This window comes from Neomonachus schauinslandi, chromosome 15, assembly GCF_002201575.2.
Source record: "Neomonachus schauinslandi chromosome 15, ASM220157v2, whole genome shotgun sequence".
NCBI classification, from domain to species: Eukaryota; Metazoa; Chordata; class Mammalia; order Carnivora; family Phocidae; genus Neomonachus; species Neomonachus schauinslandi.
The window spans coordinates 34,630,307-34,644,659 of NC_058417.1; the positions used below are offsets into that span (position 1 = coordinate 34,630,307).

A 14,353-nucleotide genomic window follows, 5' to 3' on the forward strand; every position below is an offset into this window, starting at 1 on the left:
GGCCCCTCCCTCACTTGCCCCTAGGCCAGGGGACCCTTCTAGCCTCCCTGGGATGGTGTCACGGGGTCATTCCCCAGGAGGAGAGGTCAGGGACCCCCTGCCCACCTTGACTGAGGAGGGAAGATGTACGCGGACCAGGAGTCTCGCTCGTGGCAGCAGGCAGGCAGCCGGGCTCGGACCCACGCTCTCATCCGCTCCCCTCTGCTCTGTAGAAGGATCACAGGACTCGTGTGCAGACCCGGGCCCCCAAGTCCCCCGAGCCCACCCTGCTCTTCGTCAGCAGCTCCGTGGCCCTCACACCCTGTCTAGCCTCTCCCACTTGGCTCAGCTCTCTGCCGTGCTTCTCTTCCTTTATTCCTAAGACCCCCATCTCCCTGTTAGCCCCTTCTCATCCCCTGAGCATCGCTCACTTCGCTCATCTCCTCCCTCCTCCCTTGCAACCCCTCTCCCAGGCTCTCTGCCTCCAGCCCGGCCCCACCTGCACTCCCTGTTTCCCTCCCCACTGGGCTTGGAAGCCGTATCAATTATCAAACATTGTCCCCATCACAGCTGTCTGTTCAAAGACACACCTGGGACCAGGAGACACTGGCCCCTTCTCCTCACGTGCTAACCCTGAGGTCCTGGGTCCCTGTGCCCCATCCCCAGGGTTAAAGGTGGTGGTGAGGGGCCCGGGGGAGGGGTGAATGGGTGAGGGTGGGTGTGAAGTCAAGGCTTGCGATGAGGTCCAGATGAGAGAGGGGGATGGGGAGGGCATCAGTTTGGAGAGATGAGTGATGGGTATTTCTGAGTCACAGGGGGAGGGCCATGAAAGATTCATACACATCTGCCCGAAACCATTCATATCCACCAAGGACCGCAGCGCCGCAGCCCCACGGGTGGCGAGGATCTGCGGCTCGGTGGGGCGGGCATCGGGAGGAAAGGGGCAGTTTGGAGCTCAGCTTCAGGGTGGGCACCCCTTGAGCTCCTCTGGGGCGTGATGGGGCGTGATGGTAACTCCCTGAATGCCACAGAGCCGGGAGGGGCTTGTCCAGCTGGGCGCCAGGTCGGGCACAGTTCCCCTCGGTTCAAAGTCAGGGGTGAGAGCTCACTGTGCCCGCAGGGGCCTCACCAGGTTGCCCTCGTCATCGCCATCGTCCCCATCCAGTGGGGGGTCGTCGGGCCGCAGGGCCCGGGCCAGGCGCCCCGAGGCCGACTTGCCGTTGCAGTCCTGGTGCTCGGAGGCTGAGCTGCGGCCACTGGCCGTGCGGTGCAGCGCGGGAACCCGCAGCGTGTCCGGCAGGTCAAAGGAGTTCTTGGCCTCCCGCTCCAGGGAGCCCCCGTGGCGCCGGTCGCTGCCCGCCGGGCTGGCCCTCTCCTCTTCAGAGCTCTCCTCCTCGTCCTGGCTCTCTCGGCCCTCGCCCGACAACAGGGACCGCCGCTCCCCACTCGGGCTCCTCCGCTTCAGGCTGGGGGCATGGCCCAGGCTGTTTCGGCTGGAGCGCCTGCTGGCCCAGCTGCTCGCTGCACTCCAGGGGCTGTGTGGAGAGCTGCGGGTGCTCGGCTGGGGGGTGGGGGAGCCAAGAAGAGGGTGGTCGCCACCAAGACCTCCCAGCCCCGCACCCCCCTCCCATGCATGCTGTCTCCTGTGAGCCTCCCCAGCATCACATCAGGTATAGAGGTGTGAGCAGGAGCCCTGGACCAGACGCCTGGGTTCCGATTTTTTACTCCAACCAGCTGTGTGACCTTGGCAAGTTACCAAACCTCTCTGTGCCTCAGTTCCTCGTCTGTGTATGAGATATGACACTGGGACCTATTCTTCGTTCAGTTGACTGGCAGTATAAAAAGATTGCAGGAGCATGGGCCCTGACGTTGGCTCCTGGATTAAAGTGCTGGCTCAGTCACCTGCTCACTGCAGAGCTTCCCACAAATCAGTTTGGCAATCTGAGACTCAGATCCCCATCTCTAAAATGGGGATAATAATGATACCTACGTCATAGGGTTGCAATGAGGATTCAATGCATTTAGAATATTTATGAGCAGTATCTAGAACAGTGCCTCGTCCAGAATTACTAACTGCATGGGGTTTGCTGTGCTTACGATGAAGTATTAAGAAGGTAAGGACTGCCCCCTCTTCCAAAATGCAACTCAGAGGTTGAGCTTCACACAAGGTCGCCGAGTTAAGGGACCGAAGAATAGGATTAGAACACGGCTCTTCTGCCCCCCGAGTCCAGAGCTCTACGCCTGCCTGCATTACTAGACCTACTGACTTCCCTGGGGCTTGTCAGGCCTATGGCTCAGAGGCTGTCCCCTTGGGCCTGTCCACTTCCCTCCTCTTTTCCCTCCTGACATCTGCACATCTCCCACCATCCGGCACCCACATGCACCCCATACCGGTGACTTCATCTCATGGGCCGCCCCTGGCTCAGCAGACCCGCTGCTGCTGGTGCGGCGGGAGGCGGGGCCCACCACCTCAGCCAGGCCGGTGCTGGAACTCTTGGGGAGCGACATGGGTGTGGCGGCCGTGTGGATGATAAGAGGCGGCAGCAGGTTCCTCCGCAGCTCTGGGTGCTCCCCCAGGGACACCACTGCTGAGGGAGAAAGGGAGAGACCCTGAGTCCACTCGAGGCTGGCCCAGGGCTAGGGGCAGCACCCGCGGGATAGATACTCACAGGCCATGGGCTTCTTCCTGTCCCCATTGCCATCCAGGCTGGGTGAGAAGAAATCGGGCTCCGATTCGGACTTGGTGGCATCTCCCTAGGTGGGGGAGCAGCAGGCCATTAGGGTCCCAGCCGGGCAGGGGTGAGTGGGATGGACTGAGGTCTCCCTGTCTCCACACGCACACACCACATACAGGCTACGGGAACCAGCAACCACAGCACGAGGCATGCACTGGTGCAGGCCAGACCACGCAGCGTGGGGCCCAGAGCTCCCCAGGGCCCCCGACACCTCTGCCTCCCACCAGCCACACCTCTGAGAAGGCCACGGCTCACCCCACAGCCCACAACACAACCAGCCAGGCTGGAACTGGCTCCAGGAGGGGCTCAGAGGAGAAGGGAGAGTGAGCCGGGCAGGGGGGTGGCAGAGGCCAGAGGGAGCTGGGGACCGAAGTGAAAGGGTCACTAGAGCCTAAATTCCAATTTGTGCCCTCTGCTTTCCTTCCAAGGCTGCCCTCCCCTGGGCCTCAGACCTGAGGACCCCAGGAGGCAATTGAAAGACCCCAGACAGAGCAGCTCAGCCCAAGGAGGTCACTGCGGGCCCGCTGCTTCGTGCCCTGGTCTCCCCCCCCAGACCCCGCCCCTTCCCCTGGCCCCATTTGTACCTCTGTCCCCGTCTCTGGGGCAGTTTTTCCTTCTTAGCAGGTCAGTAGGTTCCCCAGTAATTACACACTTCTCCTTAAGAAGTTATTAAGAAATACTTGATTGCTACTTTTGATAAGGACATAAATATTGTGTAATTGGCATCTCAGGGGATCATTTTCATTAACTCAGTTTACATCCCTAACGAGGCCTTTAATTATCGAGCGGGAACTCCAGGGGGCTGCTCGGGATGCACAGCACAGTAGGGTCCCGCGGGGATCCTGGCTCCGGCCCTCTATTCCAGTGCCAGAGCAGGAAACGGCCGAGCACAGGCTGGGTGCGGGGGCCAGAGGAGGAGCGTGTCCCCGAATACCTGCTGGCCCTCCCAGGCGGCCAGGGGGCCAGAGACGCGGAAGTGGATTTAAAATTCTGGTACCTTCCGGTACCTCCACCCTCACATCCTCCCAAACACTTGTCCTGAGCTGAGGCAGCTTGTGGGGTCTCCAATAGGGGCTTGGGGCAAGGGGGAGGGGAGAGAGATGGGGGAACACGGTCTGCGGCCACGGATCCCGAGTCCACGGAGGCCCGACGACTCGGACTCCTCGGGGACCTCAGCGTCGGCACGCACATGCGGTGTCCCCGACACGTGCACACAGAGGATTCTAAGTCCCTTCCTTCTCCCGCCCCTCCACCGGTCCGGCGGGGGACGGGAATGGTGTCCTTTGCAGGTGGATGGGGGCAGAGGCAAGGAGGCTCCTCCTCTCAATGTCCTCGGCAGGGGAGGGAAGGGACTTGAAATCGAAGCAAACCTCACGACACCAGTGACCACCACGGCTACTACAGTTGCACAGCAGCTGAGCGTGAACACGAGCACAGAGACGCGGAGGCAGCGTGGAAGGCGCACAGGGCACGGGGATGGTGGCATGCCGACTCATGATCGCGTACCTACCCCCTGGGAGTCGACAGGCAGCTGAATACAGCTTAACTGTCCACTCGCATCTTCCCGTTTGCTGATTTCCTACAGGGAGACGGGGAGGCAGGGGACGGGCGCTGGTCACAGGCGCTCGGGCTTTCAGACATCAGCAGTGTCGAAAGAGGATGAGGAACAGGATGGTGCAAACCGGGCAGGGGTGGGAGGGGGACAAGACACCGGGGGTAGGGGAGGAGGAGAGAGGGGACAGAACGGCCTTCCAGAATTCAGCCACAGGCCCTCGGGCCAGAATGAATCTGAAGGGTGAGGGCAGGGAAGGGAGACTGAGCCCTCCCCCCGGTTAATCCTAATAGCGACAGCTACAGTTCACTGGGGTGCCAGCCCTCCCGAAACTGCCTCATGAACACCAGCTCGCCTCTCGCAAGGTGGGAAGGAAGTACCACCAATGTCATCTTAGAGGAGGCACCTGAGGTTTGGAGAAGCTAAGACAACTGTCCCAAGGCATGCAGAGAGTAAGAGGTACATCTGGGCCTCGCACCTGAGTCTCCAGCTCACCTCTTACTGGCCCCGCCCTGGCAGGGGCTTGGGGAATGGGCAGGGAGGGTGGGAAGGAGGAGGGGATGGAGCCCGAGGCTGGCAGGAGGCTGAAGGCCGGGAGCTGGAACAGGCCTCCCCACTCCCCCACGCTCAGCCTGCATCCCTCCAAATCAGACCAGGTCCAGCTGCTCCCACTGGGATGGGATGTGACAAGTAACACTGGGATGACAGCTATGATGTTGTTTAATATCAATTAATGGCCTCACACAGGGCCTGACGCCTGTTCATTTAATTAAGTGTGTGGATGATAAATATACAGGGATTCAGGGCACTGCCCCCTGCAAGTCGGGAAATCAAAACTGAGCCAGCCCAGCCCCCTGGGGCTCCTCCCTCTTACCTCTTGGCAGGGTGGCAAGGCCAGCCAGGGGCTACCCTTGCGCCCTCCTGCTAGTGATGCCCCACAAAACGGGGGCGGCCACTTCCTCTACCGAGGTGGGTTGCCTCGTTTGTGAGAAAGCCGGCCATCACAATAGCAAAAAGCAGCCTCTCCTGCCAGATCGCGGGGCTCCCTCAAAGCAACATGCACAACCCCCTGAAACTCGTACCCGAGAGGGCAGGTGCTTCTGGAAGCATCCAGGTCACCGGCATTGAGTGACTGACCCTCCCCTCCCTCACCCAGGTGTTGGCCCACCACAGGCAGGACAGCGGGCAGCTGGTCCAGCCCCTCCCGTGGGCACTCCAGGGCCATGCCCTGCCTCCCCCACCCCCACCCCCTGAGGGGGGTTGATCTGGACCTCCTTTCTCCATCCCACCCCAGGCCTGAAGCGCCAAGCCCTGAGTGGGACCCTCCCCTACAGGCACCTATGTTCTGCGAGGGTTGAGGAGGCTGTGGCCCCAGGCCCCACCCTGCCCCGCTCAGGCTGGGGCAGCCATGGCCCCCAGCAGGGCCAGAGTGACCTGCCTGTTCCCAGCAGCCCACTTCGCTGCTGCCTAGCAACCAGGCCGGCTCCGCAGCTCTCCATTTAGCCAGGTGTTTTCTGAAAGGGGCGGCGGCGGGGAGGGGGCTGTCTGCACGGGGCACCTCCAGGCCAGCTGAGGGGAGAGGGACAGGCTCGGGGTGTTTTCCCTTTCCGTCCATGCAGTTCCTCAGGAATTTTTCTGAGGACATCTTAGCCGTCGGGAGCAGTGGTTGGGAAGGGGCTGCAGGACCCCCATCCCCACTCAGCATCTCTTCCCAGAGGCTGAGAGCAGTAACTGAGAGTGGTGGGTATCCACGGGGATCCTGGCTCCCATGGGAGCACAGTGGCACCCCTTAACTTTTCAGGACCATGGAACCCCCAAATAAGTGCCTTGTGCCTCCCCGCACCAGAGGCCCCGCCATCCCCAAAGGCAGGGCGCACCTCCACCACCAGCTGCCCTCGCAGCCAGCCCGTGGGAGGAAATGCCATCATGGATCACTACAGAATTTGCACGGCTGGCAGCAGGCGAAGGCCGCTGTGGGACGGATGCCCCCGCACCCCACTAGCCCAGCCGGCCTACGGGGAACGGCCCTCCCTCGCAAAGCTGGGAAAGAGTCGGAAAATAGATTTTTGTTTTTGCACCGTGTGCTGAGTATTTATAGACCAGGCCGCAGCGGGAGTTTCCATCCGGGTCATCCGGAGAGAACTGGACCAAGAGCTTCTCTACGCCCAACCTGGAGCATTTCTAGGTTGGGTCAACCTGCCCGTGAATGATGCCCGGAGGCCGGGCCGGCCCGGAGCTCGGGGGAGAGGGGCAGAGCAGAGAGAGGAGCGGCATGCTGCCCTTCAGGCAGAGGCTGAGCCCTGGCACAGTGAGGGCAGGATCAATGCAAATCAATATTAATTGATGACGCTGCCTGTGACGAAGGTGATGGAGCCTGGGCTGGAAATAGGACGCTCATCTCTGCCATGCCGGCAGCTAATTGGGCTCATTTCTCACCCTGGGCAGCTTAGCCCTGCCTGGGCCCTGGTGGCATCTTCATCAGCTCAGCTGGAGCTCAGATGACTTGCACACATGCTTCCCCCACCCCTCGGCTCAGATGGGTCCCCTCCGGATGTCCCCGAGAGCACCTGTGCTCAGGATCCAGCTGCACCTTCTGCCAACTTCTCCAGCTCCCTGGGGAGGGTCTAGCCAACTTCGATGCTGAAGCCCACTCAGCAGCTAACCTTGGCCCCAGGGATCCCCCACAACTACCCTGTCTCCCCAGGGCTGAGGGGCTGCCTGAGACCTGGAGCCTTCTGCCCTAGCCCCCCACCCCCACCCCAACGCCAGCCCGATGGGCACTTTTTGCGAGACCTCCCAGGCCACCACAGCACACTGCTGCAGGCAGGGGGTTACCTCCGCCTGGAAGCCCTCCACCAGAATGGCGACGAGCAGATTGAAGAGCACGTAGTTGCCAAAGGTCATGAGGGCAATGAAATAAAGAGCAGCCCAGGATGACGTGGAGGCCATCCCGTTGTAGAGCACCTTGTTCCAGTCCTCCTGGGTCAGGATCTGCGGGCCGAGGCTGGGGGTCAGCGCCTTCGCCAGGGGGCACCTCCCCCACCCCCGTCCACCTCTGCCTGGTTACCCTGGCACCTGAAAGACGGTGACGATGGCCCAGAGCAGGGAGTCAAAATTCTTCCGGTCCGGCAGCGTGTCCCCGTCCCGCTCCGATGCAAATTTGCAGCCAAAGAGATGCATGCCCAGGATGCTGAAGACACAGGAGCCACAAGATGGGGGTCAGGGCAGCAGCACCCCCTGCCCCTCAGGCCCTCCTCCCAGCCGGCACGGATGCCGCACCTGCCCTCACCTGAAGATGAAGATGAAGAGCATGAGCAGCATGCAGAAGGTGGCCACGTTATCCATGGTCTTCATGAGCACCACGAGCTGTCGCTGCAGTGCCGGCAGGAAGCGCACCAGCTTCAGCACCCGCATCAGGCGGAAGGTCCGCAGCACCGACAGGCCACCCCCCTGCTGGCCCACGATCTCCCACACGCTGCAAGGAGGGCAGGGAGCCTGAGCCCCTGCGTGCTCTCCCTCCCCTGCCCCTCCCTTCGAGAGGGCCTGGCAGCATCTGAGGGCCTGGACAAGCCCGCACGGCATGAGGAAGTGGGGCCCAGGTGGGCCCCTGGGCCTGCAGAGAGGAGCCCCTGAGATGGATGGAGGTGACAGCTCCAGCCCTCTCCACCCCTCCAGGCCCGAGATCACACCCTGGCAGCAGAGAACTCTCTCCCAAATTCCGGCCAATGCAACGGCATCCAGTTATGGAATATTTGCTTTGTTCTTGTCTAATGAAATCTAAAGCCAATTCCAGAAGCAATAAAGCAGCTCTCCTGGGCCCAGGCCTAGGGGGACGGAGCACTTTCCCAGGGTCTTGGAAACCCTAAAGCAAGTTGCGGGTGTCTGAGATGGTTTCCAAGCACTTTGCAAGCAGGGACAGCAGGCTGGGCCTCACACCTCCTGCAACTCCTCAGCAAAGCCAACTTCCCAGTCCTCACTCACCCCGGGCCTGCATGGGGTCAAGGGCAAGAAGTAGAGAGAGGAGAGAGGAGGCTGCACAGGGGTCCGGCCAAAGGAGACACGAGGCCAAATTCGGCCTGAGCAAGGTAGGGCCGAGAGAGGCTGGAGAGGATCACCCTCCACTGGGGGGCCGGGGGGGCCTGACTCCAGACCCCTCCACCCCGGAGGCACAGGTTGTGTGGCTTCTCGCCCCAGCCGCCCCACGGGCATTCCTCCAGGTGAGAGGTGGTGGAGGGGCAGTCATACCTGATGACAACAATGACGCCATCGAAGATGTTGTAGGGGTTCTTGATGTAGCCAAAGGGACCGTACACCAGCAGCTTCAGCAGCATCTCCAGGGCAAAGAGGCTGGTGAAGACGATGTTGCTGATTTCCAGAGCGTTGGTCAGCTCCTCGGGCTGGAGGGCGGGGCGGGGGAGGAAGCAGCCGAGGCTCATCCCCGAGACCCTCATCCCTGTCCTCCCTAGCAGAGGGCCACTGGGAGACGAGCAGCAGGACTGGCAAGCTGGGGCTGAGTGGGCGGGTGGGGCGGGGGGCATGGTGGTGGGGGATGCTCAGGCATCAGGGAAGGACCCTCCCCCGAAGGGTCCATGAAGAAATGCACTCAGGGGAAGCCGCCACACCAAATCCCAGCTCTGGGTCTCAGATCCCCGGGGCCACAGACTGGCGGGAAGCCTGAACGGTAGGTCCTGCCCACCTCCTGCGAGGACCCCCGAGACCCACCTTGTCCTGTGCTGCCGTGTCAGTTCGGCAGGCCGTGGCCGGCAGCCCAGCAACGCTGACCCATGTCAGAGGCTGATTGTCAAGGCCCCACCCGTGTCCCTAGACACACAACCACACGCAAAGGCACACGTGCTCCACGATTACTCCGTGGACTTGGCAGCCTTCTCCTGGACAACTGTCGGCTACGGCTGCTTCCTTCCAGACACATGCACACACTGCACACCCCCACACACTGCACATACAAACACACGTGCGCTCACAATCACACGAACAAGCAGGCACACGCACGGACGTGCAAACATGCTGAGGGGCAGAAGGGAGACTCCTAGAAGGGTTGTCATAGACAAGGCGGCACCTGGAGCAGCTACCTGAGGCTAGGACACCTGGGTAAATTCCCAGCCTAGTCCCCGTCAACTCACGGTGTGACCTGCAGCAAGATTCTCAGCCTCTCTGGCCAGATGTAAAACACCCGCGGTAATTACTTCTATGCTTCTGCCCAGGGGCTGAGAATAGGACCAAGGACACATCCTAGAGAGGTCATCAGAAATGACAAACTTGGGGCACCTGGGTGGCTCAGTTGGTTAAGCGTCTGCCTTCAGCTCGGGTCATGATCACGATCCCAGGGGCCTGGGATCGAGCTCTGTGTCGAGCTCTCTGCTCAGTGAGGAGTCTGCTTCTCCCTCTGCCTCTCCCCCTGGCTTGCGCTCTCTCTCTCTCGCTCACTCTCTCTCTCAAATAAATAAAATCTTAAAAAAAAAAGAAGAAGAAAAGAATTGACAAACTGGTGCTATTCCAGCTCACTAGTCACCTCCCCACCTTCCTTCTGTCAATATTAAGTGTCTACTGTATGCCCAGCAATGCATCAGATATTAAAGGAGCTACAAAAACATGCCCAGTATGCTTCCTGCCTCCCAGGAGCCCAGAGTCTCACTGGAAACAGGTTGTACACAAAATAGCTGAATAACACAAGAGGCCTTAGATACTTAGATGCCAAAATAAATTATCCAGACAGTAAATCCAAGAGTCTAAGGGAGAGACGGTGAGGGAGGAACACACTGGGAAAGCCTTAGTCAGGAGGCCGCACTTGAAATGGACTCTGAAGGGTAAGTGGGGTTTCTCCAGGGAGAAGGGCGCAGAAGGCATCACAGGGTAGAGCACAAGGAATGAGCCATGTCTGGGGACAGAGAGAGGGGCAGGGCTGGGCTGAGGGCTGGAGATGCAGGGGGAGACATGGTTGGCTCAGTGGAGCCCACTGCCTACCTAATGGGGTGTCTCCATCCCCCAAAAGCCCAAGCTTCAAAGCAGCTCAAGAAGTTTGAGTTAAAATAAATAAGCAGATGAAGCCCTTAGTCCATCAGCCACCTCCCCCCCCTGTTTACCCAGCTGCCTCACCTGGCGGGTGGCCCAGGGAGGCCACCCAAGCATGGAGCCAGGCCTGGGCACCACCAAATGTATCCTAATGGTCTGACTTTGTGTGGCCAGCCTGGGTAGGAGGTGGGGAGACCTGGAAGGAAGGGCCTTCTGGCTGGTAGGTGAGGAGTGTTTGGGGGTCAATAGCTACTCAGAAGGAGAGAAGCTCTCAGCCTGTGCTTGGGTTCTTTCCAAAGGCAGGCCTGGAGGGCAGAACCAGGGTCAGCAGGCAGGGCTGAGAGCCAGCTGTGGGGGCCAGTGTGGCAAGGAGCTCATGGGTCCAGCAGATCTCAAGCAAATCCTTGCTCCCCAGACTGCAAGTGGGGGCTGGCGGGGGCACTGCCACCTGACCTAGTGAATAGGGTCACAGAGAAATAGGACCTTGGATCCCTCCAGCATTAGCACAGTGCAGGTGGTGGGGAAGGGGTCACTGTCAGGGCAGATAAAGCTCAGGGCTCAGACCCCTCCTAAGTGGATCTCCACTCTGTGCTCCCAAGTGCCATCTGCCAGGGAGCCATGGTCAGCGAGCCTGCCTCCCCGTCACCCTGCCACCTGCCCAGCTGTCCATTCTTGGGTTGGATAAAGGTGATAAGCACAGACCGCACGGGTGCAGCGCTTGGTGGGTTCCCAGGCTCACCCTGTGTCTTACCTCACGCCGTTCACACGGCGGCCCCAGCACCTTCGCTTTACAGGTGAGCAGAAAGGTCAAAAGACGGTGAATGACCGGTTCAAAGTCACAGGGCAGGGACAACCAGGGAATGCGACCCAATCCCAGCTCATTCTGACCCTGATAATACTAGGCAGTAAGGATTCACACCCACCCCGGGTGACAGCAAGAGGCGTGTGAATCCCGACACACGGATGGACTGAATTCATAACGTGCCTTCCAAAGTACATAAAATTATATTTCGCATGAACTTAGATGTATGAATAAAGAACACGTTGATCTGAAAACACAGCCGAGGTGCACTTACAATGGGTGAATATTACGACATGTAAGTGATGCCTCAAAAAAAAGGGGCCCAAAATAAAAATTGATAAAACGTTTTTTAAAAAGTAGCTGAAAGCACGGTAGCTTTTGGTATCTCGAACTGACTCCACCAGTGACTCTTAGAAGCACACCCAGCGCTGGGCATGTGGAGGGGGTGGGTATTCCCAGCATTTCCTGATGTCATCCAAGGGGGTCGCAACAGTCTGTTCCTGATGGCTCTTGGCTCATGGACACCTGCTCATCGACTGGGAGCCTCATCAGAAAGATAGCACAGGGCTCCCCCAGGGTTTGCATCGTCAGTCCTGGTTGAGGGGGTGACAGCAAAGGCTGGGGCCCCCACCTCACCCCTCCAGGCAGCTTTGGGACTGGAGGAGCAGGGGGAAAGGAGAACGGGGCACTGTCCCTCAGCCTGCCCTCCACCCCCCGCCCCCTGCACACTCTCCCTGCACACACCTAAGGGCAATGCCTATTTCCTCCCAGGGCCCCGGTATCCCCTCATAATCCATGGGAAAAGGCACTCCTCCCCGAGACAGGTCTGCCCAAGGTACTAGATTGGAGGCTGGGAATGTTCTGCAAATGCAGGAAGAGGACACAGAAACACAACTTAGCAACACGGTTGCCCCAGGGACCAGAGCCGTGATCACAGCCGCTGCAGCAGCAAAGGGGAGGGAGCCAACTTCTGCGAGGCCCCTCCCGGGGCGCGCCAATGGCTGATCCCTCCCTCCCAGCATTTCATTTCCTCTCAGCGTCTGAGACAGCCAGGTAAACTGAGGCTCCGACAGGTGTGGTAACCTGATGGAGCTGCTTAGGAAGGTATGAGCAAGGCCCGCACCTTCCCTTGCATCTTCCCATGATGCGCACCACCGCCCCCCCCAAGAGAAAACCCATGCAGCTGCACACAGACCCGACAGCTGGGCACCAGCCCCCTCTCTGACTCGCTCGGGCAGCCAGCAAGTCCCTTCTCAGGTCTGGACCGTATCCTCCCTTCTGTTCACAGGCGTCAAGACCCCTGAGCTTCTCCCACCTGGGGGACCCAGGCTCTTCTCTGGGAGGATGCTAACTGTAAATGCCCCATCTCCCAACACTCCCCCTCCCCTCAGCCTGTCACCTTGGAGCAACTGTAGCCCCCCATAAGCTGCTCCAGACTTCTCAGCACCAGGACTCCCCTGAAACCCATCGCCCCTCCAATGACCAACCCTTAATGGGCCCACTGTGCACAGCACCCTGGCGATCAAAGCATGGGGTTAAACCAGAGTGTGGGAGGCCTGCCAACTCTGAGACTCTCTACCTGTGTGATCTTGGGCAGGTCCCTTAACCTCTCTGATCCCCAGTGGCCTCTTCTGCTAAACAGGGTAGCATCACCTCATGGCCAGGCTGCTCTGCAGAACACAGCAGTTAAAGACCATGAAAACACCCAGCCAAGAACCACGCTCGGCAGCCCCATGGGCACTGACAGTGGAAGCGGACCGCACACGTGGCAGGCGGAACACCTGCAAGGCTGCACCAAGCACCACGCTGGGGGCAAACCCCGGGAGCACCCCAGGAGCTCAAAGCCAGCTGAGACCAGTGTCAGTGAGGAGAAGAGCCCCATGGAGGGCATCCCCAGTGGAGGGCAGCATGGGCAGAGGTGCAGAGGAAGGAATGCACGGGGACCAAGAATCCAGTGGTTCTCTCAGGTCAGAGGGTAGGAGGGGTCCATGGGGGACACGGCTGCAAGGTGGGCAGGGCCCAGGCAGGATGGCCTTGACTCCGCTCCACCACCCGGGCTGGACTTGCCTCTGCTCACAATGCCGCTACTGGGGCTTCTAGGGCTCGGGAAGAGATGTGCAGAGCGGCGTATTAAGATTCATCTGGCTGCAGTGCTGGCAGCATGCTGATGGCATGGAGAGACGGTGAGATGGAGACCAACTAGGGGCAGACTGCAGTGGTCCAGGCAGGAGGCCTGGGAGCTGGCTCCGGCACGCAGGGAAGGCGAGAGGGGTGGACGAGCCGGGCGACCACAGAGCAGAGGCTCGTACGGGTCACCCCAGCCCTGCCCCCTCTTCTCCTCAGCTCCCACAGCTCTGCTGACCTAGAAATCTCTGCTCCCCAATTCTGACTCCTTGGTTCACTTCACCTCGGCTTTTGACAGTCTTGCCTGCTGCACCCTCACACCCCGGAGGGGAGGTCCAGGCCGGGCCACAGCGATGGGGTAAGGGTCACTGGGACCTCTTCCCTCCTCCTCCTCCTCCTCCTCCTCCTCCTCCAAGGGCAGTCAGGGGACACCTGGGGGGCAGGTGGTTTCAAGGAAAGCCCACAGGCTTTCCCATACAGATCATGGCCTCGCTCTTCGGAGCAAGGGCGAGATCTCCTTCCAGCCCCTCATGCCCCCTGGGGCCCAGTGCCCCCTAACCAGGGGTGTCTTTAGCCCCTTCCCACAATCTCCTGTCAGGCTCCTCAAAGCCGCCCCAAGTAAACACACAGGCAGACTACACAAGGCACCCCCAGCGCTCACTCAGCTGGGAGACAGCCAGCCTGAAGCCCCCGCGACTTCGACCTCTGGAGCTGGGGCCCCTGCCCCTCCCCTGCCAGAACCACCTTTCGGCCTGGAGCCCATGGTGGGCCACTGCAAGGCTGCCCTCCTGCCCCAGCCCAGGTAAGTCCCCAGCCGCTGGGCCTCTGCCACGGCTGAGGAATGGTGGGGCTGAGGAATGGTGGAGCGTTGCTTTGGACAAGGCAAGGCCAGCTCGGGGCCTCAGGGCAGCTCTCCACCTTCCCTCACCACCCTCTGCTGCTGGGGCTCCCCCTCTCCCCAGAGGGAGCTGCTCCAGACCCTCCCCATCTCCCCACCCCCGGCCTTGTCCCCACTCCCAACCTGGCCCCCCTTGCAGGGGGCTCCACTGCCCTCCCCACGAACAGCTCTGCGACCTGCAGCCTACTCTCTCCTCCCCTCCTCCACCTGCACCTCCATCTCCCTCCACACAC

General features: G+C 60.4%; 1 protein-coding gene across 28 annotated transcripts in view; it reads right to left on the bottom strand.

The window, feature by feature from the left end:
- The window catches only part of CACNA1G (calcium voltage-gated channel subunit alpha1 G), a 61,305-nt gene that overhangs the window by 23,963 nt on the left and 22,989 nt on the right, over nt 1–14,353 (bottom strand). For 20 of the 28 annotated variants that reach the window (XM_021703933.2, XM_021703939.2, XM_021703938.2 and 17 more), the window contains exons 10-18: nt 8,512–8,663; nt 7,556–7,741; nt 7,342–7,456; nt 7,102–7,257; nt 4,225–4,293; nt 2,649–2,733; nt 2,371–2,564; nt 1,109–1,540; nt 106–206 (exon numbers count right to left, since the gene is read on the bottom strand). In XM_021703933.2, the coding sequence (XP_021559608.2) occupies nt 106–206; nt 1,109–1,540; nt 2,371–2,564; nt 2,649–2,733; nt 4,225–4,293; nt 7,102–7,257; nt 7,342–7,456; nt 7,556–7,741; nt 8,512–8,663 (1,490 nt within the window). The remainder of the gene's footprint in view (nt 1–105; nt 207–1,108; nt 1,541–2,370; nt 2,565–2,648; nt 2,734–4,224; nt 4,294–7,101; nt 7,258–7,341; nt 7,457–7,555; nt 7,742–8,511; nt 8,664–14,353) is intronic. The other 8 variants (XM_021703941.2, XM_021703937.2, XM_021703931.2 and 5 more) reach the window with 1 other exon arrangement.